This window comes from Chionomys nivalis, chromosome 18, assembly GCF_950005125.1.
Source record: "Chionomys nivalis chromosome 18, mChiNiv1.1, whole genome shotgun sequence".
NCBI classification, from domain to species: domain Eukaryota; kingdom Metazoa; phylum Chordata; class Mammalia; order Rodentia; family Cricetidae; genus Chionomys; species Chionomys nivalis.
Window position 1 is genome coordinate 50382744 of NC_080103.1, and position 25461 is coordinate 50408204.

Genomic DNA, 25461 nt, shown 5'->3' on the forward strand with positions numbered 1-25461 from the left:
TGTTTATTTACCCGCTATGCTAAATGTAAATCCAATTCTGAACTGTCACAAAATGATCCTAATCTTGGCTCGCAAATTATAGTAGCCGCAGGAGTTCAAAGCAGAAATCTCTAAATATGGTACCCTGAGATCTCTAAGACTTGTGTAGGAGCTAGTTGTGGTGACACACACATCAAGTCACAGGACTTGAGATGCTGAGGTAGGGGTGTTGTTGTCAGTTTGAGGCTAGTCCAGGCTACATAGTAATTCTCTATGTAAAAAAAAAAAAAAAAAACCTAAACATGTAGGTGACTAGTAGTTATGCATACCTACCAACAGTATATATAATATGGCACTGAATTTACTGAAAGAAAAGCAAACAATTATTATGAAATAACTATAAATAAGAAAACTGCAATACCATGCTTTAGAAGTCTGAATCCATTTCACATAACTGCCTTTAAATAAATTCCTTGTTGTTAATATTCAAATGTTCTCTGTAACCTAGCTCCTCTGGGGTTGTGGACTGTAGGATGGTTATCCTTTGTTTAAGAAGGAGAAATAGATAATATCTCCTGAGTAAACTACAAGCATTTGGGAGGGGAGGGAGCATGGAAGGGGAAGCAGAGAAGAGAAGGAGAGTAGGGAGGAAAACATCAGGGAACTGAATGGCCAAGTTCAGGAAAGAGAGCAAGGAAAGAGATACTGTTATGTCTGAGTTGTGAGACACCCCAGCAAGACCACCTCAGACCCAAATTCAGATGCAATTGCACATTTCTTTATTGTGGAGTCTTACAAGCAGGGGCTTTGTCTGATGCAGATGTAGCAGGTGGGGGAGAAAGGCACCAAGCTCACAGTGCAGGAGGTCTTTAAAGGGAAAAAATCACAATCAAGGAGTTACATGCTTTGGTGTTACCGGATTGGGGAGGGGGATAGTTTGCTCTAAGAGGAGATTTTTGTAACTTTTCACAAAACCACACACACATGGAAAAAAAACCTTATTTGTCTATTTTCTGATTGGCTGTCCTCAAGTCTCTGGCAGCAAGGCAGTTTTTGGGTCTGTTGTGGCTTTTCTGTAAATTCACACGTACATGAGTTGTGGTGCTGGTGTGAGGTACCTGCTACATTAGACTCTCACAAGGATGGGTCCTGGGTTTAAAATGGCTTTAGTCTTGTCTCTTTAATATTTTGACAGAGGGAATCTTTAAGGGATTAGCAAGAAACCTAGCTCTAAGGAAATTCCCAGGAATACATAATGATGGCCCCAGCTACTATTGCAAGCAATAGCAGATAGGGTACCTGAGCTTTCCTTACCCTGATGTGGTATTCCCCTCTGTATGCTGTGAATACCATTGGTTAATAAAAAAAAAAAAAAAGCTGCTTTGGGCCTGAACAAATAGAGCTAGGCATGGAAAACTAAACTGAATGCTGGGAGAAAAAAGGTGGAGTCAGTAAAATACCATGTAGCAACCACCAGAGACAGATATTGGAATCTTGCTGGTAGGCCATGAACTCATGGTGATTCACAGATTAATAGAAATGGGTTAATTTTAGAGGTAAGAGTTAGATAGAAATATGCATAAGTTAATAGGCCAAACAGTGTTATAATTAATACAGCTTCTGAGTAATTATTTGAGTCTGTGCAGCCAGAAAACAAATGAGCCATCTCTGCCAAACAGGTTGGTGTGGTTAATTTTAGAGGTAAGAGTTAGTTAGAAATATGCATAAGCTAATAGGCCAAACAGTGTAGCCAGAGTCTGTGTAGCCAGAAAACAAATGAATCATCTCTGCCAAACAGGTTGGTATGCTAAGGTAGGGCTGACTACATCCACGTAAAACCTGAGAAAACTTAAAAAGAAATTCTAGATGCAAAAGAACAGAGTTAAGCACAGCTTTTTGGTAGCAGCATTTTCTTAGGTGGCCTTTGTTTGCAAGCAGATCTAAGTAAAGAGGGGGATTTTTGTAAGTTTCTACAAAACCACACGCACATAAAAAAAAAACAAACAAACCCTTGTTTGTCTATTTTCTGATTGGCTGTCCTCAAGTCTCTGGCAGCAAGGTAGTTTTTGGGTCTGTTGTGGCTGTTCTCTGAATTCACAGGTACATGGGATGTGGTGCTGGTGTGGGGTACCTGCTAGGTTAGACACAAGGATGGGTCCTGGGTTTAAAATGGCTTTAGTCTTGTCTCTTTAATATTTTGACAGAGGAATCTTTAAGGGATTAGCAAGAAACTTGGCTCTAGGGAAATTCCCAGAAATATACAATGATGGTGCGATTTTTCTAAGAGAAGGTTCCTGACTCAGCAGTAGCAGCAAAAACTGTGTGGCTCCTTTAAAAAAAGCTTCCTGGTTTGTGTTAATTGCACACACAACTCTGACTCTTTCAGAAGGTACAGCTACAGAGCATTTAAATGGGGTTTGTGGGAAGTGTGCTGCAAGTTACTTGGAGGCAGCAACTTTGTTTACCAGAGTTGAGGTGGTGAGCTCAGTTCCCTCCCAGCGATCCCAGAGCTGGTGGTAATGGTATATCCACCATATTGAAAGGCAGAAAGAGGTGGAGCCAGCATCAGGGCAGCTGCAACCACAATGCTTATCATTTTAACGTGTTCTTGGTCAGAAAATGATTATAGATACACAATAAAGACAGATTCAGATTTTTTAAAAGCCCTGTATATGGGTCACAGTGTTGGATAAATGAGGCACTCAGAATGGTCCAGCGTTTGACATACCGTCGTAGGCTCTCCTACAACACAGCCTCCAACAAAACTAGGCTGTCTCGAACTCCTGGCAACAGGATTGTTTACCTTTACACCAAGAAGGTTGGAAAAGCACCTAAATCAGCATGCGGTATGTGCCCGGGCCGACTCCGAGGGGTTCGTGCTGTGAGACCAAAAGTCCTCATTGAAAGACCCCAGCTCTAGCTTAGCTGCTGTAACACCATTTTGCAAGGCTTTCACTCAAACAAGTATGAGTTCAGGGTAGGGTCAGGGCCCCTAGGCTGCAAAACAGGATATCTATGGTCAGACATCTGGCTCAGGGAGGAACGGAAAGTTCAGGGAAAAACCACATGTACCCCGGATAGAGCCAAGTCAGCTATTATCAGATCTCTCCAGGCCCGAGGGAACTTGTCCTCAAATGAACCATGGCCTCATTCGAATTGACCAATGAAATCCCTGTAACTATGCATCTGCTTCTGTACGCCCCGCTTCTGCCGCCCTATTCCCTATAAAAGACCCTCTCCTCTGCCTAACGGGGTGCAAATCCTCCGAAAGACTTTGTCACCCGCAGGTACCTGTGTCAACCTAATAAACCTCTTGCTACTTGCATCCGTGGTCTCGGCTTGATCCTTGGGTCCCAGGGTCTCCTCCTGAGGAAAGGTCCTCTCCGAGGGTCTTTCACTCATGAGATTGTCTAAGACAAAGAAGCACGTCAGCCGGGCCTATGGTGGCTCCATGTGTGCCACGTGTGTCCGTGACAGGATCAAGCGGGCTTTCCTTATTGAGGAGCAGAAAATTGTTGTGAAAGTGTTGAAGGCACAAGCGCAGAGTCAGAAAGCGAAATAAATGTGCGGCTTTTTAAATAAAAGGTCAAGGCTTAAAAATAAATAAATAAATAAATAAATAAATAAATAAATAAATATAAAAAAATAAAAATTAAAGTCAGAAATCTACAAGTAGCATAGTAAGAAGAAGAGACACACTGTTAGTCAGGACAAGAAACAAAATAAAGGAACCGAACACTTCAGTGACTTCAAAACGTTTTTGAAGACTCTTGACTTTTCTTTGATTTGGAGTGGTGTTGACACCTTAAAGATGGACACCTTAAGACAGCTCAGTGTGCTGTCTTTATCTTAATAACGTGGGGGGTGTGAATGAGTGGGTTTGTATATGGAAGTAGTTATATTTGTATGTATGTGTATAATTAGGAACAAGAGACTTTCCAGTCTAATTTTGCTTAGTGATCCTGTTATTTTAATGAATCACTAAATTTATTTGTGGCAAGAATATTATTTGTGAGAATGAGATAGTTTTATATATGCTTAGCTTTTGCATCTCACAAGTGTACATGAGGGAACTATGTTGATTATTATTTTTTTGTTCTCCAATATCAAGTCCTAGAAAAGGAGTTTGGTTTACAGCATTCAGAATTGTATAAACGTGGGCACTGTCTCAGAGTTATTACAGTCTTAGATGCGTAACCATGAGTAATAAAATTCACTGTGAGTTTAGTGATCAAAACAACTGAACTCAGAATAATATCAAGTTAGGTATTCTTACTCTTACTCTTCACAAACTGGCTCCCAAACATAGGATATAAGGTATTGCTTCAAATCTAACCACACCCACCCCCCACTATAAGCAGGTTCTTAGCACTCTTTCAACTGGAAAATTTTGAGAAACCTGATGACATTTATCTGTCAGCAAACACTCTCCCCGAATTCTGCCAGTCACCCATGAGTGTTTTTAGTTTCACTTTTCTCCTTTATAAATGTCTTTGCTAAAGTACCTCTAGTTCAGCTGCCTTAGCAGAAAGTATTTGCTAAAGCTCTGTACCGCCCAGGAAACTGGAGGGGTAAAGTCTATGTGCAAGAAGGAACAAATCAGCGGATCCAGATTCAGGACTGAGGAAGCCTAGGACTCTTAACTTCCCCAACTGCTTTCTTCCCAAAGTAGAGGATTCCTGCTCCAGGTGAGTCAGGGGACCAGGGTGGAAAGGCTTCCAGGACACTGCTGTTTACCTGTGAAACCTCTTCACAGGAGGATGCTGGACTCTGGATGTGGGTCAGCAGTGCACTTATAATCCAGGGTTTGTGGGGAGGAGGGAAGGTGTTCCTGCAATGCCCCCATTTCCACCTGCTCAATAGGCTCCAACCAGTGGAGTCCACTGAGGATCGCAGGGCTTCAGGGTTCATCGTCCTTCACCTGGATGCTTCTTAAATAATCTTTGATGCCTAAAGATTCTCATACATCGCATCCTCATTGTTGCCAGTTAGCACATCTCTTAAAAAACAAAGCTGGGCAACTTGGAGCATTCAAAAACAGACTCTCATCCCACTACAACACAGAAGATTATGAAGTTTTCTGCAGACACTTTTCCTGGACCAATGCAACTTAAGTAAAAATCAAAGCTTTCAGAACTCAAGAGATGACTCAGCAGGTAAGAGGCCTGGCTGTTCCTTGAGAGCAGCTGAGTTTGGTTCCTAGGACCCGAATGGGCAGTTTGTAAGTGTTGCCACTACATCTCCAGATGTTTTGACACCTTCTTCTGGCCTCCATAGTTACCCACAAATGTGTGGGAAACACACACACACACACAACTAAAAGGAATTATTATCTTGTTTTTATATTCAAACTATCAGCTTGTCAGCTTCCTGGGTCCATGGTTCTGCAGAAAAGGTTCTGATCCAGAAACCAGGCTGTGGCCTCTTTGTCCTCTCACCTGTATGAAGCAGGAAGCAGGACAGAGGCAGGCTAGGATTTATGTGAAGCAAAACAGAAGTAATAAATGCTCTTGTGAATGCAAACCACTCTTTCCTTGGCTTTCATGATGATAGCCCTTCTGAGTAGATGAAATAGAATTCAAAGTATGTTTTATTTGCATTTCTCTGATGACTAAGGATGTTGAACACTTTCAAAATTATTTATCGGTCATTTGTACTTCTTTTTAGAATTGACTGTTTGGTTCATTGGACCAGTTAAGGATTCATAGTTTTTTTGCTGTTCTTTTTTATGCTTATTCTTTTCACAGTTCTTTATTTCTTTGATATTACTGAAATAGAGATGGCAAAGTTGTTTCTCCCATTCTGTAGGCTGTGTGTTCACTCTATTACTAATCTCTGTCAAAGTGCAGAAGTATAATCTTATTTGCAATGCTTGGGGTCGATACCCATGCTAGTGGGATTCTATTCAGAAATGTCCTGCCTATTCTGAAATGGTTCCCCAGTGCTTTACAAAACAAACTCAGCATTTCTCATCTTAAAGATTAGTTTTTGTTATTTTTATGTTTATGTATATGAGTGTGTGTGTGTGCATGTGTGTGTGTGTGTGTGCATGTACCCTAAGAAGCTAAAAGAGGAGGGGCTTTGGATCTCCTGGAGCTGGAAATACACATGATTGTGAGTTGCCCTATATCAATGCTGTTGACTGGACTCCCAAACTCTGGAAGAGGAACAAGTATGCTTAAACTTTGGGCCACTTATCCAGCAGCCAGAGTTTGGTTTTGGTTGTTTTGTTTTTTGTCTAGTCATTCTGTGTCTTTTAACTTTCAGATCAAAGTCCTTTGCATTTAAAGTTATATTTAAGAAGGGTTTTGCTATTATTCGTGATCTTGTTTGCTGTTCTGGAAGTATATATGGCGGTAGCAGTTTTGTCTGTCCATTATTTTTTATCAAGGCACGAAATATATTCATTTCATACTTCCTTGGAGTTGGGAATTACTTACAGATTTGCTGTCCTTCTGATGACTCTTTCTCTTGTACCAATTGAAGGTTTTCCCTGGTTTGTGGTTTTTCTGTTTTCACTTTAAAGGTTTATGTGGATTTCTACTAGCTTGCCTTCCCTTTGGTTTATATTGAGGGCAAACATCGGCTGCAGCACCAGCTGTGACTACTTGATGGACATCCTGGTGTTCCTTGCAGGAAGAGAGACTGTGTTCACTATGCTCTTGACAACGGGGATTTAAGAGAGCAGTGCGGGACCCTGATTGGGGAAAATGTAATGTATTACAGTAGTGAGGAGAACAAGGACAGGGATAATGGATTAGAGTAAATAGAGTAAGGATAAGTAAAATGCAATCGGTTTCACATGTAAAAAGCAGAGAGAAAGCATTCCCTGTGGAAGGACAGTCCACTGGTATCTCCTAGTAGGTTGGTAATTATTATAAGTAGGCACTGTGAAGGCAAATTTTTCTCTACCCTTTCTTTGTAAAGGTATAATGAAGAAACAGTCTTTCAAATCAATGACTATGAGAGTCCATCCTTATGGTAATAGGGAAGGAGAAAAATTCCAGATTGTAGATCATTAGGTGGAGTTACCTTGTTGACAGCTCTAGGATCTGTCACCATTCTCCTTTTATCAGATTTCTTTTTAACAACAAATACAGGAGAATTCCAAGGGCTGTTTGATTCTTGAATATGGTGAGCATCTAGTTGCTCCTGTACCAGCTGTTCTAAAGCCTGCAGTTTGTCTTCTGTTTATGGCCACTGTTTAACCCATATTGGTTTCTTAGTTAACCATTTTAATGGTAGTTAACCTCTGAATGTTTGCTAATTGCTTTAGGTTCTTATACACCCTGAATGACTGGTGACCTTGTGTATAGTACCTTATAATATCTTTCCCAAAATTGGGAGTTTCTGGGACTGCAGGAATGTTAATATGGGTATTCCATTTCTGCAACAGGTTACAACTCCATCAATTAAGTGTAATATTAACCACATATGGCCTCAGCTTTCCTCTCTGTTCTTCTGGCCCTATACATTCAACACATCCCATGCTTTGTTTCATTTGAGATAGGTTTCCAATTCCTAGTAATTGAACATCTGCTTCCTGAAGAGGCCAATTTGGATGTCAAGATTCTGGAGTAATGATACTCACATCCGCATCCAAGTCTATGAAAGCCATAATTATAATGCCATTTATATGCAGTTAGCTTTGGTTTTTGATCATTTATAGAAGTCTTCCAGAATATACATTTCCTATTTTCTATTGTAAGTTTTGATTATATCATCCATGCTTATTCCATTATCCAGAACAGTAGGCTCTGGATTTTTTAATTTTCCTGATGAGGCATGTCCTCCACAGTGACTGGCAGTGACTGGGCCACTTTTGGCTTGGGGACCTGAGAGAGGCCCCCCAAAAGTGTACCAATGGTATTAGGTTGCCTTGTTTGCCTTTTTGATCTGCATTCATTGTTGGCATTTGCCACACCTTCTACATATACCTGAAGGCTGAGTCCTTCTATTCTTGTCATTACCAGAGGAGATGTTATTCCTAGAAATTCCTTGTCTACAATCCCTTCTCAGATGTCCTAATCTACCATAATTAAAACATTTGGCATTTTGATGTCTCCTCATTCCTTTGGAAATTTTTTCTCCTACCCAAGATTCAGTATTATAGTCAAATGTCTCAATGTCCATTGAAGCAGGATCCATGCATCCATAGGTACTGATCTAACTTTTAAAGGCCCAAGTATCTTTTTGCATTCTAATTTGGCATTTTCAAAATCCAGGGATTCAATAAGTACTTGCCTAGCATCTGGGTCTGTTACTCCTATTTGTACAGCCATATTTAATCTTTGTAAAAAGTCAGTAAAGGATTCTCTCTGGCCCTGTTTAACCCTAGTATATACTTCAACTTGTTTTTATGGTTCTTGAATCCTGCCCAGAGCATTTAAGGCAACTTTGTGGCATAGGGACAAGAGTAAATAGCTTGAACTTGTGGTTCAGCATAAGTACCTTCACTAAGAACTTGATCTTGGGATGTCTCAAGGCCTTTTGTTTTTCCCTGTTGTTCCAAAAGTTTTGCTTCTTCTCTGAAATAAATTCTAAACATTAATTGAGGCCCATCGTCCAGGACTGCTGAATCTAACTGAATCCAGCCCTCTTTGAGTTCCTGTTCTGACTTATGCTTAGCCTTTAGTAATCTGGAATTGTAAGCCAAATAAAACCTTTACTCCCCAACTTGCTTTCTGGTCATGGTGTTTCACTGTTAGCAAAGCACAGCTTCTTTGTTCCTGGCTGCCAAGTCCTGAAATAATCACACAGAAACTATATTATTTGCAATACTGTTTGGCCAATAGTTCTAGCATATTCCTAGTCAGCTCTTACATCTTGAATTAATCCATTTCTATTAATCTGTGTATCACTATGTGACAGTGGCTTACTGGGCAAAATTCTGGGACATGTGTCTCTTCTGGCAGCTACATGGTATCTCTTGACTCTGCTTACTCTTTCCTCCTCTATCTGTTTGGAACTCCTGCCTTGCCCTATTCTGCTCAGCCACTGACTGAAGCAGCTTTATTTATTAACCAATAAAAACAGCACATAGGCAGAGGACTTCCCACACAATTTCCCCTTTTATGTTTAAATAAAAAGGAAGGTTTTTGAATTTAACATAACAAAACAAGTATCAACCAAGAATAAAAGCCTCCTGAAGATGAGAGGAAGCTAGTGAGACATCTGGTGATTAACAAGTGATCCTGGATTCAATCATGCAACAAGAGATGAAAATTAATAGAAAGATGACTTTAAAAATCAGTGGGAGTCTACGATATGCAGGTTCATTGAGGTATTTGAAAAATGTTTCAATTCTGGTTTCTACCATTTTACTGTGAATAGAGAAAACATTACAATTTGAAAAGTCTTTCGTGGGAACTCTAAAATAGTTCAGCATTCCTGCATATCTATGGACTCAAAACTGAGGTAGTTTTAAAAGGAAGCAACTAACCTTTAAGACAGACATAAAGGTCTCTAGGACAATTGAAAACATTCAAAGCACAAGTTACAAGTATAGAACATTTTGGTTCATGTTATGTTTAATATTTGTTTTCCCTTCCCCTCCTTTCTCTAATAACCTCTCTAATGAATCATTCTTGCTCTCTCTCAAATCCATGGCCTGTTTTTCTTTAATTTTGCTACAACACATACACACACACTCCTAAATCTACAAACACAATCAACTTTGCTTTTATAATGTCACTTGGATGTATATGATTTCAGAACTGATCACTTGGTATTGGATAAGCAACTGAGCAGTTCTTGCATGGGGAACAGCATTTACCCCAATCTCACTCTGCAGTTGTCCATATTGCTTTTTTTAGGGTTCAGGCCCCAGGAGATTTTCCCTTCAATGTTACTTATTGATGTATTTCTTCCCACCTTGTTTAGGCAAGGAAGCTGTTGCAAATTTGTAGCTTCCCTGTAATTTCTAGGAGCCTCAGTGTCACTCCAGACTCCCTGATTTCTCTGACTCATAAACTTTTTCACCCCCTTTTTACATTTCTATGATGCTCCCTGAGCTTAAGGTACAGGAGTTATGTTGTATATGTATCAGCTAGGGTTGGTTACCAGAAAATCACTTGTTCTTTGGGATTTGATTCATTGGGTTTTTTTTTTTTGTTGTTGTTGTTTTGGGTTTTTTTTTTGTTTTTTGTTTTTTGTTTTTTTTTTGTAGTGATCTCAATCTGTTGCAAAGTAAAGTTTCTTGGATGAGGGATGAGAGCTGCACTTCTCTGTGGTATAAAGATAGATATTTAAAATGCAGCTAAGAATGTTGCTGGTTTAGTAAACTGTCAATATTTGGGTCTCCTCCAACATCCACGGCCTCATTAGCCTCAGGTAGTTGGGGAGGTTCCCAGTATAGATATGCATGCCACTATTGCTCCTTTAGGTCCCTATCACTGAGTGAGTTCTTCTAACTGACATGGAATATTTTCTTGTTTTATCATTTCTTGCAAAATAAGAGTGCTGTGGAAATGGCCTCAGAAATCAACATGCCAGGCCCAGTGTGCCTCATTGAGAACTTTGAGCAGCAGTTGGTGGCCAACCAGGAAGCACTGGACATCCTGTCTGCTATTCAGCAGCCTGTGGTGGTGGTAGCAATAGTTGGCTCTTACCACACAGGAAAATCCTATCTGATGAACAAACTGGCTGGAAAGCAGAAAGGTGAGTGACATGCTCCCACCCCCTCCCATTCCCACTGTCAGCATCCAGCAAGCAGAGGGGAGGAGAAACAATCAGGAACATGGGTGATGTGGGATGGTTTGTGTCCATCAGTGGGCTTGCTCTTTTCTGAATTACTCTTCTCACTGGTTCCTCCCACAATCCCATTTATTCCTCATTTAAAGGTACAAGAGTGTTTTAATAGAAGAAATAATGCATTCATAGAGAAAGTCAACTTGCTTTATCATGAATTATAAACTATTTATTAGGATGTTCATTCCTAAAGTAAGTATCCAGTGATGTTTAAAGTAGGAATGAATGACTGATCCAGCAATGGATGTTCTTCCCTTCTTTTTTCTAGGCCTGTATTTAAAAGCAATACTTGTACCTGGTTGGCCTCCTGCAAATTGTAAATATGTTAATTCCAATGAGATTTTATGAACCATGTGGTATTTATCCCCTCATCTCATCTCCACTCTACAGGCTTCTTTCTGCGTTCCACAGGCCAGTCTCACACCAAGGGGATCTGGATGTGGTGTATGCCTCATCCCCAGAAGGCAGACCACACCCTAGTTCTGCTGGATACTGAGGGTCTGGAAGATTTAGAGAAGGTACAACATACTCTTTCAAATTCTACACATGTTGCATCAGTAGCTCACCTTGTATCCTTCACTTACAACTTTTCATTCATGTTTCTGCTAAATCTAATTTGAATATTGAACTCATATTGAATATGAGTTGAATATCATTCTTCAACTCACCTGACATAGGATCTAAGAGTAGACACTAAAGTCTACTGGTTAGTAGAAAGGCAATTTTTATAATAATAATGGACATTCTTGCAATTTTTCTTTTACATCATCACACAATGCTTTGGTGAGATTTTTAATGGTGTCTATAAATTCATTATACAATTTCTGAACATCCTGATTCTTAACTGTGAGCCTGTGGAAATACTAAGAATTGTAATTCCTACACAGCATTATCAGTGTAAGAAAAACAAAATTTAGGCAATGCTCTATTTCTGTTAACAGACACCATGTACAGGGTTACTACTATTATTTTTTAAAGGCATTTAACTATGGGCTTGCTTACATTTTCTGAGACTTAGTCCATTATCACCATGTCAGGGAACAAGACAGCAGTAATGCCAATCATGGTATGAGAACAGCACCTGAGGTAGCTGAGAGCTATATCTTGATTCCTAGGCAGCAGGGAAAGAGAAAGAGACAGAGACAGAAAGAGGCAAACAGAGATAGGGAGAGAGACAGAGAGACTCATCTTGCTATGGGATTTTGAAACCTCAAGTCCCACCCCGAAGGAGACAACAAAATCTCATCTCTTAATCCTTCTAATTCTTTTAAACTTTTCCACTCACTCCATAATGACCAATCACTTAAATATAGGAGCCTATGGAGATCATTACCTTGCAAACAGTACAATGTACAATAAGATTATTTTTCATGCAGGATCGCATTGCTCCTCTTCACAGTCTAAGAGACTCAATCTCTCTTAGAAGGACCTTACTTTCACTAGAGCTAAAATGTCCCTGTGATGGTTTGAAAGAAAATGCCCCCTCAACCCACAAGGGACTGGAACTATTAGGAGGTGTGGCTTTTTGATTAGGTGGGACCATATTGGGGGAAATATGTCACTGTGGATGCAGACTTTGAGGTCTCATATATGCTCAAGCCATCCCCAGTGTCAGAGACCACTCCTGATGCCAGTGTAAGATGTAGAACTCTCAGCTATCTCTCCAGCACATGTCTGCATGCACACTGCCATGTCCCATAATGATAATAGACTGAACTTCTGAACTCTAAGCAACCCAATAAATTCTTTGCCTATAAGAGTTGCTGTGGTCTTGGTGTCTCTTTACAGCAATAGAAACCCTGACTAAAACAGTCCCTGACCATAATGTGTTCTGTGATTGAAACCCAGCATGCAGTTTATTTTCATAACTGATCACATATGACCTTTAAGTGTGAATGTCCTTCATTGTCTCATATACATTGGTATACATCATCTTATTTAAATGATAGAGCATGAATTGAACATTCATAAAATCATTGTACAGGAATAAAATTTTTATGTAGAATTAATGACTTAATTTTGATAACATAGCTAATGAGAGACAGTTAAGTACTCATCTTTGTTTACTTGAGTTGATGGACAGTGTCTTAGTTACTCTTCTTCACTCATTGGCCTGTAGGGAGACAACCAGAATGATTGCTGGATCTTTGCCTTGGCGGTCCTCCTCAGCAGCACCTTCATCTACAACAGCAAAGGGAGCATCACCCAGAATGCCATGGACCAACTGCAGTATCCTTTGGCTGTGGTCTAGAACAGAGCTAAACCAAGAACAACAGCTTCTTATTTCATGAAATAGATAGGCAGGCAAGGACTAAGGTTTTTCCTTATCATCAGAGTTTATCTTGGTCTCCACCACATGTTCAAGATTTCCTGGCCCAAAAGGCCTTAAACTCAGCCACACACTGCTCAGAAAATCCGTATCTGGATTAAGATCCCACGTATGTTCAAATCCTCACATCAGTTTAAACTTATGTCCCTGCAAATCAGCATTCCATTGAGCACCTCTATGCAATACCATTTAACTGCCCAGTTATGTGCTGATGGTGAAATATCCTGCAAATCTCACAGGTGCTCCGAGGTAGTGTTTGTTTGCTGATTCTTTTGTTTTTTTAGCTAAAACTTTTCATGTTATGGAACTATAGAAGAGACAGGCATGCTTCTTTATCCTATTTAGACTGTGCAGCAGTTTCTCATTCTTATGTCAATAAAAAGAAACTCAGAGTCTCTGAAGTGTGGGCATTTAGAGCACTGAGCCTTTATGTCCACCTTTTTTTTTCAACCATCCACTCAGCACTACAATTTTTTGACAAATATTATAAAACCCTACTAACTTTGTAAAGCCTAGAAACCAGAAGACAGTCTTTACACGTGGCACCCTGTTCCCTCGCTTTCTTCCACTGTTTCCATTCTTACCTCATCTATGTCATTGTCGTCACTGGCTCCATCTCCATGACCTTAACATCAAATATTGTGCTCAATAAACTCCTTTATTAGGTGGGTGATTATATCATTTGTTCTCTCAGCAGATGCCAACAACTGAACTTTTCCTCTTTCTGCAGGACTTGACTCTTAGATCTAGAGTTTCTTCATTTTCCGGTATTTTGTCTACCACATCACTAAAATTGTTCTGCTTGCTCTCTCTTCTCTCTTTTTGTGGCCTCTAAGTATATAACTCGGTTACTGTGCCTCCGCAATCCTTGTTTTACTTTTTTGTCTCTAAGTTCTGTCATTTTGTCCCAAGGACTTCTTGTTCACCTATGCGTCAGCTGCCGTCAGGTTTATAGTTATGACAACATTCCATCTTTTGCATTTAGCTGCCTTCGTGAAGATATCGAAGAGACAATTCAAAGTCAAAATTTATGAAATCTATCCTCCCTTCATGTTTCTTATTACATTAATTTTTCCATCATTTGCAAAATTGCTGAGATTTAAAACATAGGAACCACTTGACACAATCATTTTCTATACACTAGAAATCATTATTCCACAAACGTTCTCAGTTCCATTAGCAAACCTATTTCCCTAGACTGACACAGTCTCCTCACATCTTCCACAAAAACACTCCAGTCTAAGCTTTTCTAATCTCTTGTCTTGGATATGTCAACTGCCAAATTATTCCTTGCTTATACTTTTGATTCCCAGGTACATTTCCAGCCACTGTGATCTTCAGAAATGATACTGTATCATATCTTCTCTACAGAAAGTCTACCAATGGCTTCCATTTAGTGCAAATCACGCTGAAGACTTGGGTCTGTCTAACTTGAATGTCCCACATGTATGTCCTTTGGGCCTCTGCCCCACCACACCGGCAATCATGATTTATACTCACTATATAATCATTATTCCAGGGTAAGGGTTTAGAAGTGATGTGACCTCTGTTTGTAATATTCTTCTAATATATTCTCCATGGTTATAACTGTTGAATCATTTGGATTCATATGGATTTGGAATGTAAAAAGAACAATTTACTGGTGTGGTAGGTAGAATACCAGAAAATGTAGGACCCTAGAGAGCACAGTAGCCCTTTGAAGCCTGCCAGGTGGAAGCACACCTTGCAGATGCGTGCTTTGATTCACTAGTTCTTGGACTAGTCAGTTTTCTGCATCATAATTCTTAGCAATATCTGATGATTTCTTTTCTTTTATTCACTTATCTATTGTTTGTCTCTTCCATGTAGATGTAAACACTATGTATTGGCATTCTCTCATTTATTTTAAAATTTTGTTTTAAAGAATAGGGCTTGTTCCATAGAAGACATTAAAAAGATGCTTGTGACTGAGTAAATTTTAAAACGATAAGTTAATATGTAAATATAAGTTAGTTTTTGGAGGTAGTGGTGGAATCTACATCATAAAAATGGCATTATCCCTGTAGTTTTCTTAACTTAGCATCCCAGCTTTGTGACAGAGCTGACTGATCTAATCAAATCAAAGTCATCACCTGAGCAGAATGACATAGATGACTCAGCTAACTTTGTGGGCTTCTTTCCAGTCTTTGCGTGGTCTCTGAGGGATTTCTCCCTGGAACTGGAAGATAATGGAGATTCTATCACTCCTGATGAATACCTGGAGAAGTCACTGACACTGAGAAAAGGTAAATGAATTCAATAAAAGTTTGAAATATAATGATAACAATAATATAAGGGTCACTTCTGCATCTTGGTAAAGTTCTTGATAGTATAATTGTGCTATTCTTACTGCTACTATGGGAAATGAAAAACACCTTGCCTGAATTTGAACTGTATCATGCACAGCTTCTTAGAGATAGGGTGTTTTCTTTCCCATTCCTTAAAATTTTGTATTGCTCATTCCACATTGCCATATTCCCCTTGCATTGGGAAAGTTATAATATTGAAAGGGTCATGTATTTTCAATAATTTATTTAAATTTAGTTTATCTAATTTATCCATCCTTAAGTGACAAATGAGAAAACTGAAATCTTTAATAAGCTTCGACTATGCATCAGGAAGTTCTTTCCAAAGAGGAAGTGCTTCGTCTTCGACAGGCCTGCTGGGAGAAAGCAACTTTCTAAACTAGAGACAATTCCAGAGACAGAGTTGAGTGAAGAATTTGTAGAACAAGTTGGAAAATTCACCTCATACATCTTCAGCTCTTCTGATGTCAAGACCCTGTCTGGTGGCATCAAAGTCAATGGACCACGTAAGTCATTTGCTCTACTTCCTCTTCCGCTCATTGCAGAATACTGAGGGAGTCGCTTCTGACCAGAGCAAATACCATTTGCTGATGTTGTTGAAAATGTAGTGTGTGTATCATATGATGGAATTTATTTGGGAACTAAGTCTATTTCTCATAGTCTCATACCTTTGATTGTCATGGAGGGGTCACTGGAATCTAAGGAAGTCCTAGAAACAATTTTTCTTTGCTCATGATTCCTACTAATGAACAGGTTACCTGAGGTCACAAAAAGGCAATATGAGGAATTCATACACTAGAGAAAGGCCTAGGCTGGACAGGACTTTAAGCTTCAGGAAAGTAAGAGTTACATGACTGAAAGAAGTGGATGCTTGAGAGTGTCTCTCATTGGAGAAGTATGGGACCATAGCCATGATGGAGTGCTGATGTCCTGATAAAACAGAAACGTGACTTAAGGTATCTACAGCTGGCTCCAAATGTTGTGGGAAGGTCTTTAATTATACATTGAACTCTGCAGTATTTTGTGTGTGATTCTTTGCATTTCTAAAAGGAAAGATTGAGAAGATGAACTCTCTGCTTAGTGGAGTAGAATTAGATGGTCATAGGGCTAGGCTAAAATTATGGAAGCAGAAATGGTCAAAGCGAGATGTCAGCTAATGTATTTTGATATCAAATACAAAAGATTTCATTACAATGAAATACAACAGTGTGGTAGGACTGATAAGGACCTATAAATATGTCACATGAGATTGAAGGTCACCACTTCTTTCATGTTGTATTCTTTCTTGAAATAGTAATATAAGGAGGAAGAACCGTTTTTTGGAGTGGATGAAGTTGTTTGTTTTTTGAGTAACTTAGTGAGGACTTTTTCCTGATATTTATAAGGAACAACATGCAGTCATGCAGCTTCCTGATGAAGAATGTAGGTCAGATAGTAGAATGGTTTACTACTTACGTTCACAACATTCTTGGATTTATTCCAGTACCACATGAACTAGTATGGCTGTGATAATCTGAATTCTTATTTTTGCAGGGTTAGAGGCAGGAGGATCAGAAACAGAAATGCAAGTCCATTATTGGCCATGTATCAAGGTTAAGGAAAGTCTGAGAAACTTCATTCTATTTCAATAAATAACAAAAATAAATAAACACACACAACACAAACACACATCCAACATGTAAATGGTGATTTAATAATAAGAAGAAAATCCATGACTCATCCCAACTATAGAAAAAAGAAAAAAAATACAGTATGGACTCATGGAGAACTATTGAAAGGAAGGAACTAAAACTATTCTAATTTGTCTGAGAACACGTTCTTGGGTTGTGGAGCTTTCAGACCTACAAAACAAAGATGTGAGGGAACTCATTGTCTTGGTTATTATATAACTATTGTGAAAAAATCTAGACAGACCCATTTACATTGTGTAGAAACAGGAGTAGTAGCATGTGCCACTAAAAAGAGAAAGGAATGAAAGATGGAAGGAAGGAAGGAAGAAGGAAGGAAGGAAGGAAGGAAGGAAGGAAGGAAGGAAGGAAGGAGGGAAGGAAGGAAAAAATAGCAACAAAAGCATCCCACAGCAACAAAAGAAAAGATTGAGAACTAACTAAGTTTTCTCTTTGGACATTTAATAGTAGAGAAAGGAATAGAAAAGAAGAGTGATAATAATGAGTAGACAGCGTGTCTAAGGCCATCCTAAAACTGTCTTGATCAATTCAATACAAAGTCTACCCTGGGATAAATGTAAAAGCAGTAAAAACAGGCTTCAGTATCCTCTGGATCTAGAGGTTAATATGTCATTTCATTAATGGTCTCTTTCAGAAAATCCTAAAAACTATGCACTCTGTCAAGCAATTAAAACTCAATTTAAACTCCTTTATATAGGTCTGCAGAGTCTGGTAGTGACCTATGTCAATGCCATCTGCAGTGGAGAACTACCCTGCATGGAGGATGCTGTTCTGACTTTGGCCCAGAGAGAGAACTCAGCTGCAGTGCAAAAGGCCATTGAGTACTATGAAGAACAGGTGAACCATAAGGTTCAATTACCCACAGAAACCCTCCAGGAGCTGCTGGACCTGCTCAGGCCTATTGAGAGTGAGGCCATTGCAGTCTTCATAAAGAATTCTTTCAAGGATATAGACCAAAAGTTCCAGAAGGAATTAGGGGTATGTGTAATACCCAAAATCATAAAAAATGGGTCCTTTCTGGGATGAGCATGGTCCTTAGTCTCTAATACAGTGACATAAGAAATGTGAACAGATTTGCAATGGTTATTGAAAGACTAGACTCTGATGGACTTTGTTATAAAAAACAGCAGTATTGTTAACCACATTTCCCACAAATTTTCATTTTGTTTATTATAAAAATACATAGATGTTTAGTCATTGATGATCTATTCCTCACTAGGAAGCCCCAATTTTACTGACAGTAATGATAGTTGAGGTCAAGAATTGTAATGAAGCTAGATAGTCAGTGTCAGTAAGAAATAAGCATCTTCATTTCTAAATTACCTTCAGGAAGTAATATATGTAAATATTCTATTCCATTATGCTTCCTAAATGCTGAGAGGCCCATAATTATCATCTTCACATTTCTTTAGTGTTGCAGTGACTAAAACCAAAGAAAATGTTACAATATCAAAAAGTATTTTTTTTCTTTTGCTGAGTACTTCTAGCAAAGGCTCTGGCCTTAGAGCTCTGCTTTACCACATAATTTGACTAGAGACCTCTGAAACTGGGTTGCTCATCCTGTTTCAGAGACAAGGGATCATTGGTCCATGAACATTAAGATCCCCAAACAACATAGTGGTGGGTTCAGGAATTCCCTCAGGAGTCTGACAGAGATTTCCTATGAAGTAGTATCTGTGATTTGATAGTTACATCCTAAATCAGGAAGGTGGGCAACAGGAGGGGAACAAGGAGGTGCCTTCAGGAAATCAAAAACTAAAGGACCAATTTTTGCAGGGACACCATGAGATCTTTTATTGATGTGAAGAGCATGGCCCCATTTAGACAATATCCAGTAGTCTGTTGTGTTATCTCCCTCCTCTCAACCATCTGTGTGATTTTGTCCTTTGCTCAGGCCCTGCTGGATGCCAAGCGAGATGATGTCATTAAGAAGAACAAAGACTCTTCATCAGCTCTTTGTTCAGTTTTGCTGCAGGATATCTTTGGTCCTCTGGAAAGAGAAAGGAAACAAGGGACATTTTCTAAACCAGGAGGTTATCACCTCTATCTTAAAGACAAACAACAGTTGGAGAAAAAGTATAATGAGGCTCCTGAAAAGGGGCTCCAGGTAAACTGAGTTAGCTTTAACATTTTTGAGGCTGGTGTGGAATCTCCCTCAAATGCTAGTGAGAACAAAGGGGATACAATGGTGTTGGTGGAGAGTGCTCTTGACTTACATCCATCCACAGAGGGCCAAACATAATACAGACAGCAGCTTCTCTCTTTGCAGTACAGTTGGACTTCTTAATTTTGTTTGTGAAATTCATTCATTCCCTCATTTATTAGTCTAAGCACTGAACAGTGATTTATTTATCCTCATGTTCAAAGTACTTCTCAAGGTGTTAGGGTTACTGTAATTTAAGGAATAGACAAACCAAAGTAGCTAGTAAGTTCTCCCTCACAACCACCAGGTGATGCTAGCTCACACACCAGTAATAATGGTAGTAATACCAATTGAAACATAGGTTGTCCTACTATTTTCTAGAAGTTAATTCACTGAGTTTTGACACCAATTCTACTAAGTATTTATTATTATTACCTCATACACTGAAAAGGAATCCATGACTGAGTGAAGTTAAGACTTGACACAAGGTCACATAGTCAAAGAATACTACAGTCTGAGTGAAAATCCAGGTTACATACTTTTGCCTTTAATGGCTCTAAACTGCCCTAGTTAGGCAATAACAGACAATGCTAGATTTAGTGTGTATTATTTTTGAACATTAATGGCTTTAAACATGCTAAATATTTCTTGACTTTTGTACACAAGAAATGAGATAGAAAGAACCCAGCCACTCTAATGCCTTGAATGACTTGATCGAGTTCTGGGTTCAAGGCTTTTCCCGTTTTGTACTCAAGAACCTTAATAAATGATGACCTTTTCCAGGTCATATTCATGCTCTGAAGCCATTGCTAGTGATTATATTGTTATGTGATTTCTAACTGGAAATTAATCCTACTCGTGCTGTACAAAGAATAGTATATACAAAACAGTATATTTCACCCTTGAAATGGGGCAACAAGAACGTTCCACAGAAAAAGAAGTTAGATAGAGAGACAAGTAGCTATGAAGGAAATGGAAATATCAGAAACCAGAAACATTCCATAAGGACAAACTGATGCTTTTTAAAAGTTCTGTTTAGTTGTTGGGAAAGAAAATATTATCGGGGCATAAAGTGACAGGCCAGAGGCTGAACAAGGCAGGGGGTGTCTTAGAGGATACTCAAAATGACCTGATATTTGTTTGGATAAACTAAAAGTCAGCAGGGGTTTAAGCATCACTGTGTTTGTTACTGTTCTGTTGATGTGAAGAGACATCATGGTCAAGGGAAGTCTTATTAAAAGGGAACATTTAATTTGGGGCTTGCTTACAGCTTCAAAGAATTGGTCCACCATCATCATGATGAGGAGTATGATGGCACACAGGCAGGCATGGTGCTGGAAAAGTACCTGAGAGCTTTATATCCTGAGTGGCAGGCAGCAGTTCGAGAGACATACTGGGCCTGGCATGGACTTTTCATACCTCAAGGTCACCTCTTATGACAGACTCCCTCTAAGAGTCCACATCTACTCCACCTAGGCCATTCCTCCTAATCCTTCCTAGACATTTTCACTCTCTGTGACTAAGTGTTCAAACATATGAGCCAATGGGGGCCATTCTCTTTCAAACCACCTCAATGGCCCTCCTTGAACTATTACGACAATATTCTGGATGCTCTGAGAATGGCCTGCAGCAGTCATTCTGGCAGGAGGGAAGGTCTCAGACCAGGAGATTTGAAAGGAGAAGATGACCAGTAAAAGTTCCTAGTTAACACTTCAATGTGGGCCCTGTGTCAGGAAGTAAACACCCAAAACAAAACAAACAGTATGGTATTATTGTAAACTTTCTGTATAATATTGTTTTTGTTAGGACAGTTATTTTGTTTGATTGGTTTTTGTTTGTATTATGCTTTCCACTTTTGTGTTTTAGTGGGTTTTGTTTTGAGTGTGTCAGTTTCTTGGGTTTCTTTTTTTCTTTTCTTTGAGTTGGTTTTTGTTTACCTGTTTGTTTTATAAAGAGGGATGGATGAAAAGCCCCAGAGTTGGGTGGGTATGAGATGGGTAGATTCTGGGAGGACTTGGGGGAAGAGCACATGTGATCAGAATATATTGTATATCAAAAGTAGGCACACGCCTTTAATCCCAGCACTCGGGAGGCAGAGGCAGGCAGATCTCTGTGAGTTCAAGGCCAGCCTGGTCTACAAGAGCTAGTTCCAGGACAGGAACCAAAAAGCTACGGAGAAACCCTGTCTCGAAAATCAAAAAATAAAAATAAAAGTTTTTAATTAAAAAAGAATACATTTTTGAAGCTAAAATCAACATGATAGCTGATGGTAACATGGAATAAATACTTTGAGGGAAAAAGACATCAAAGATGCATCTAGATGAATGGAGGCATCTGTTAGGAAAGTTTGAACATTTGGAAATGTCTGTGTCTTATGGGACCTCAGCATGATTTTTAAACCTTGAACTTGAAATACTGTCTGAATCACAAAATATGTGTTTATAGTGGATAGTATTAAATTGAATTAAGAGATGTATGACATGATTTGTCTCAATTCGCATTCTTTTATCCTCCTTGTAATTTTTTTTTTTTGACATTTAGGCTAAAGAGATGCTGAGAAAGTACTTTAAGTTCAAGGAGGATGTTGCTAATTCACTTCTAAAGATGGATCAGTCACTCACAGAAAAAGAAAAGGAGACTGAAGGTGAGAACTGCTGAGAAGACTCCAGATGCTGGAAATTATTGGCAAATGCTGTAATATTGGCCAGTATTGTCCCACAATGATGGGGGACAGACCTCCAAAGTCTATTAACCCAGAAGCAAACTTTATTCCAGAAAAAAAAAATCCACCATGGGGGCACACAGAGCTTCTCAGCAATAGCTGTGTCCACAACCAGAGATGGGCCTCTGCAGCTGTGACAATGGGCAGTTTCTGAACTCCCCTTTTTATAGCAAGAAGCAAGCATTATGTTTGAACAAAAGAATTTTTATAATCTCGAGGTCAAACTCAGATACAAACTGCTTTCTTTTTTCTTTTTTTAATTTCTTTTCTTTTTTTCTTTTCTTTTTCTTTTTCTTTTTTTTACACTTTCCATTAACAGGGTATTTCAGTTAAAGTGGTATTTGTATTTAGCCCATTTGTTTCTTCTGGCACTTTTCCATGGTGTTTGATGAAGCTCTACAGATCTCTGAACCTGCCAGCTTTACATAGCAGGGAATGATATGGGATAATGCAAAACCAAAGGTCTCATGCATCCTTCCCATCATTTAAAAGTTAACTCAGCTCTCCTCAGTTGTTGGTCATGAGTGGCCAGGGGCTTATGTAAAAGCTGACCCTCAGTTTGCAGAGGTCCCCTCAGTTTGCAGAGGTCCCCTCAGTTTGCAGAGAGCCACTTCAGTCTTGCAGACAGAGCTGCCAGTTGTAAAGCAAGGTAATGCACTGTCCATAGTTAATCCTTAAGTGCTGAGAAAGCTGTGACAGTCTGCTCTCATCTCCTAGGCTTACAACTTTATATTTCTTTATTTCTACATTCCTATTTCTGGAACCTGTATTTCTATATTTTTATTTTGGACTGTTCATATATGAGGTTGTCAATACGGAGAAAGAATGACAAATGTCTGTCTTAATTTCATGGTGGCTGTTTTTAAACTGGTAGATGTGGCCATCTCCCTCCTTGCTAACTAGTTTTATAAGACAAAGATTCCACAAGAAATTTTTGTTAATGATAGGATTTTTTTTCTAAAGTGAGTATAATCAAAAGCAACTAATAGATTCCACTTCTCATGTTCTTGGCCTTATCTTTTCTCAGTGGAACGGATAAAGGCTGAAGTTGCTGAGGCTGTAAACACAGAACTGAAAGAAATGCAAGAGAATTATGAGCTGATGACGGAAGAGAAGGTAACGAGTGTCCTGGAGCATGTGAAGCAGCTGTCGCAGAAGATGCAGAAGGAGTGGGAAGAGTTAAAGCTTGAGCAACATAAAATTGTTTCCCTTAAACATAAGGTAATTTTTCAGTCTCTTCAGTGCAATCAACAATGTGTATCAGGAGCCTGAGGCATTAGTTTCACAAGGCTAAGGTTTGACTGGATTATGAATGAAGACTCTGTGCCACCCCCACCTCAAAATACAATGAGTGGTAATAACTCCAAAGTGGAGTCAATTGTTTACATTCTCTAGTACAGTCTCAGCCCCTTGCTGCCTTTTCTCAGGCTGTCTCTTGCTCTGTAAGGCTGCCTATTGCTGGATGAAACCCTTTATCCGGGTATCTCTGTTAAACAGTAGGTTTGAATTGCAGATTCTTTTCATGTGTTTTGTAGGATTTCTGTGACCAAATCTTCAACTAACCTGTCAAAAATTACTTTTTTCTCATGTGCTAGGCAGAGAAGTTGTACTTTTTATACATAAAACTATGTGATATACTACTCAACTCCTATCTTTTCTACTGAATGGGACCCACACTTCACATGACCTTATCTCTTGAACATCCTAGAGACTGTCTCAAATCATCAAGAAAATGTTTAAATGCCCATATTGACAGGAATATCCTGTTTTCTGGACATGCCTCCACATCTGTTACTAGACTTCATGGCTGTTAGTAAAAAGGTGTGTGAGCACTGAAGACCCCAGTTGCTTCAGTATATTTCTGTCTCCTGCCTTGAACACTAAACATTTTGGAGATGCACTAAATTCCTTAATTGAATGCCTGCCCCTATTCTGAATCAGGTAGTGACCTTCACTTGGTTCTTTGTCAATCTTTATCACCTTCTTACATATGTTTGAGAGTTCACAGCACACTGATCAGAGACGAGGCAAGAAAGGAGAGGGAAGCTGGAGTTGATTTTATAGAGAATTCTGTTTTATGTGAGCCAAAGAACATGAGAATTGGACCTCAGAGTTGTGGGCCACAGGTGCTTTATGAACTGGTAGACAACATTTCTAAAGCTATAGGAAGCACAGGAAATTTATGACAATATGTAGGAGATAAGGGGTAGAAAATATGGAAGTTGAGGAAGGAAACAACTGTGGGAAATTTTTCTAATTCCCCTCAGGGTTTAGAATAACTTTGAAAAGAGAGCTTCTGAGACATACGAGGAACATGGGAGCTGTCTGAGTTCACTCTTCATCTCCTTTTTAGGAAAAGGACCGACTTTTCCGGGAAGGATTTCATAATGAGAGCAAGAAACTTCTTGAAGAGATCGACAAAATCAACAGGTATAATCCACCTATACCATGCACCATACTCTAAAATTCAAACTAAATAAACCTCTGTACCCAGCTCTTCTCATCAAGAAATTTTCTACGGGGTCAACTTTGGACCGTGAAGCTATATACTTGGACTGAACTATATACTTGAAAGCATGGTGCTCTATTGAGAGGAGGGTGGAAATAAAATTAACAAAGTAAAGTTTAAGTATAAAAATAGTGCTTTTCTTATGAAGTGAATCAATGTGTTCTTTAATTGGATCTTATATTTGAAGTTATAAACATGGACTCCACAGACATATTAAATTGTGTCATTGAATTTTTTAATAGAGCAGTGGTGTGACAGGTCTCTTTGGACAGAGCTTTTTGTATCACACACACTCCTTTCTGGATATCTTTACTCATGTTCATAAAAAATTTCAGGATTTAGCTTTGTTCTAAGCTGAAAATGTCATGTTGTTAAAGTGAGAAAAATATGAACATACTCAGGACACAGTGAAGATTATCAACTGTCCTGTGTTCTTTTTGATTCCGTGGTGTTTACAGCCAAAGGAAGTGTGGACCCTGACATTTGTTCCATGTGTAGACACTGGGCAGCTTTTAGTGTGGGAAGGCTGCATGGCTTCTGGATGAACAGAGAAGGACCACTGGGCGGTGGCCGAGAAAATTTCTCTTCATGCAGAAGCTTCACCTCCCATGGTCAAGGCTTTCTTGGCTTGCATCAGGATACAGCCAACTGTATTTCCTTTCAAATCTCCCTCTTTTTAATATTTTAAAATTTTTCCCATTGCAGTTTTAGAATGACTTCTACTTTCACAGAATTGGAAACTCAACATAAATTCCTTTCTATTCTTCCATGGATCATGACCACAGTCCCACCTGTTCTGAAACTTATCTCCATCTTTATCTGTGTCTCACTACTGTAACATAAATCTGAAAACATTTGAAAAAATTTGCAAATTTTGCAAAAGATTATTTAGAAATCTCTGAGGCTAGCCTGGCGGTGGTGGCGCATGCCTTTAATCCCAGCACTCGGGAGGCAGAGGCAGGTGGATCCCTGTGAGTTCGAGGCCAGCCTGGTCTAGAAGAGCTAGTTCCAGGACAGG

General features: G+C 39.2%; 2 protein-coding genes across 2 annotated transcripts; both read left to right on the forward strand.

The window, feature by feature from the left end:
- Positions 1-2680: 2680 nt before the first annotated feature.
- LOC130890059 (60S ribosomal protein L34-like) lies at positions 2681-3573 on the forward strand. Its single transcript, XM_057794006.1, has 2 exons — positions 2681-2872; positions 3356-3573. The coding sequence occupies exons 1-2, from the start codon at positions 2687-2689 to the stop codon at positions 3539-3541; spliced, it is 372 nt and encodes a 123-aa protein (XP_057649989.1). The 5' UTR covers positions 2681-2686; the 3' UTR covers positions 3542-3573.
- A 6875-nt stretch (positions 3574-10448) lies between these two features.
- LOC130890054 (guanylate-binding protein 1-like) lies at positions 10449-24398 on the forward strand. Its single transcript, XM_057793999.1, has 10 exons — positions 10449-10638; positions 11119-11246; positions 12848-12957; positions 15125-15321; positions 15645-15887; positions 17767-18047; positions 18964-19176; positions 21754-21856; positions 22962-23155; positions 24288-24398. The coding sequence occupies exons 1-10, from the start codon at positions 10449-10451 to the stop codon at positions 24396-24398; spliced, it is 1770 nt and encodes a 589-aa protein (XP_057649982.1).
- The last annotated feature ends 1063 nt before the right edge of the window (positions 24399-25461 follow it).

Excerpts from the sequence above, each read along its gene's own strand:
- LOC130890054 (XM_057793999.1), top strand. The coding sequence starts at position 10,449 with ATGGCCTCAGAAATCAACATGCCAGGCCCAGTGTGCCTCATTGAGAAC. Across the intron at positions 12,958-15,124 it reads AATGCCATGGACCAACTGCA|CTTTGTGACAGAGCTGACTG; the intron begins GTATCCTTTGGC and ends TTAGCATCCCAG. Across the intron at positions 23,156-24,287 it reads TTGTTTCCCTTAAACATAAG|GAAAAGGACCGACTTTTCCG; the intron begins GTAATTTTTCAG and ends TCTCCTTTTTAG.
- LOC130890059 (XM_057794006.1), top strand. The coding sequence starts at position 2,687 with ATGGTCCAGCGTTTGACATACCGTCGTAGGCTCTCCTACAACACAGCC. Across the intron at positions 2,873-3,355 it reads TTCGTGCTGTGAGACCAAAA|GTCCTCTCCGAGGGTCTTTC; the intron begins GTCCTCATTGAA and ends TCCTGAGGAAAG.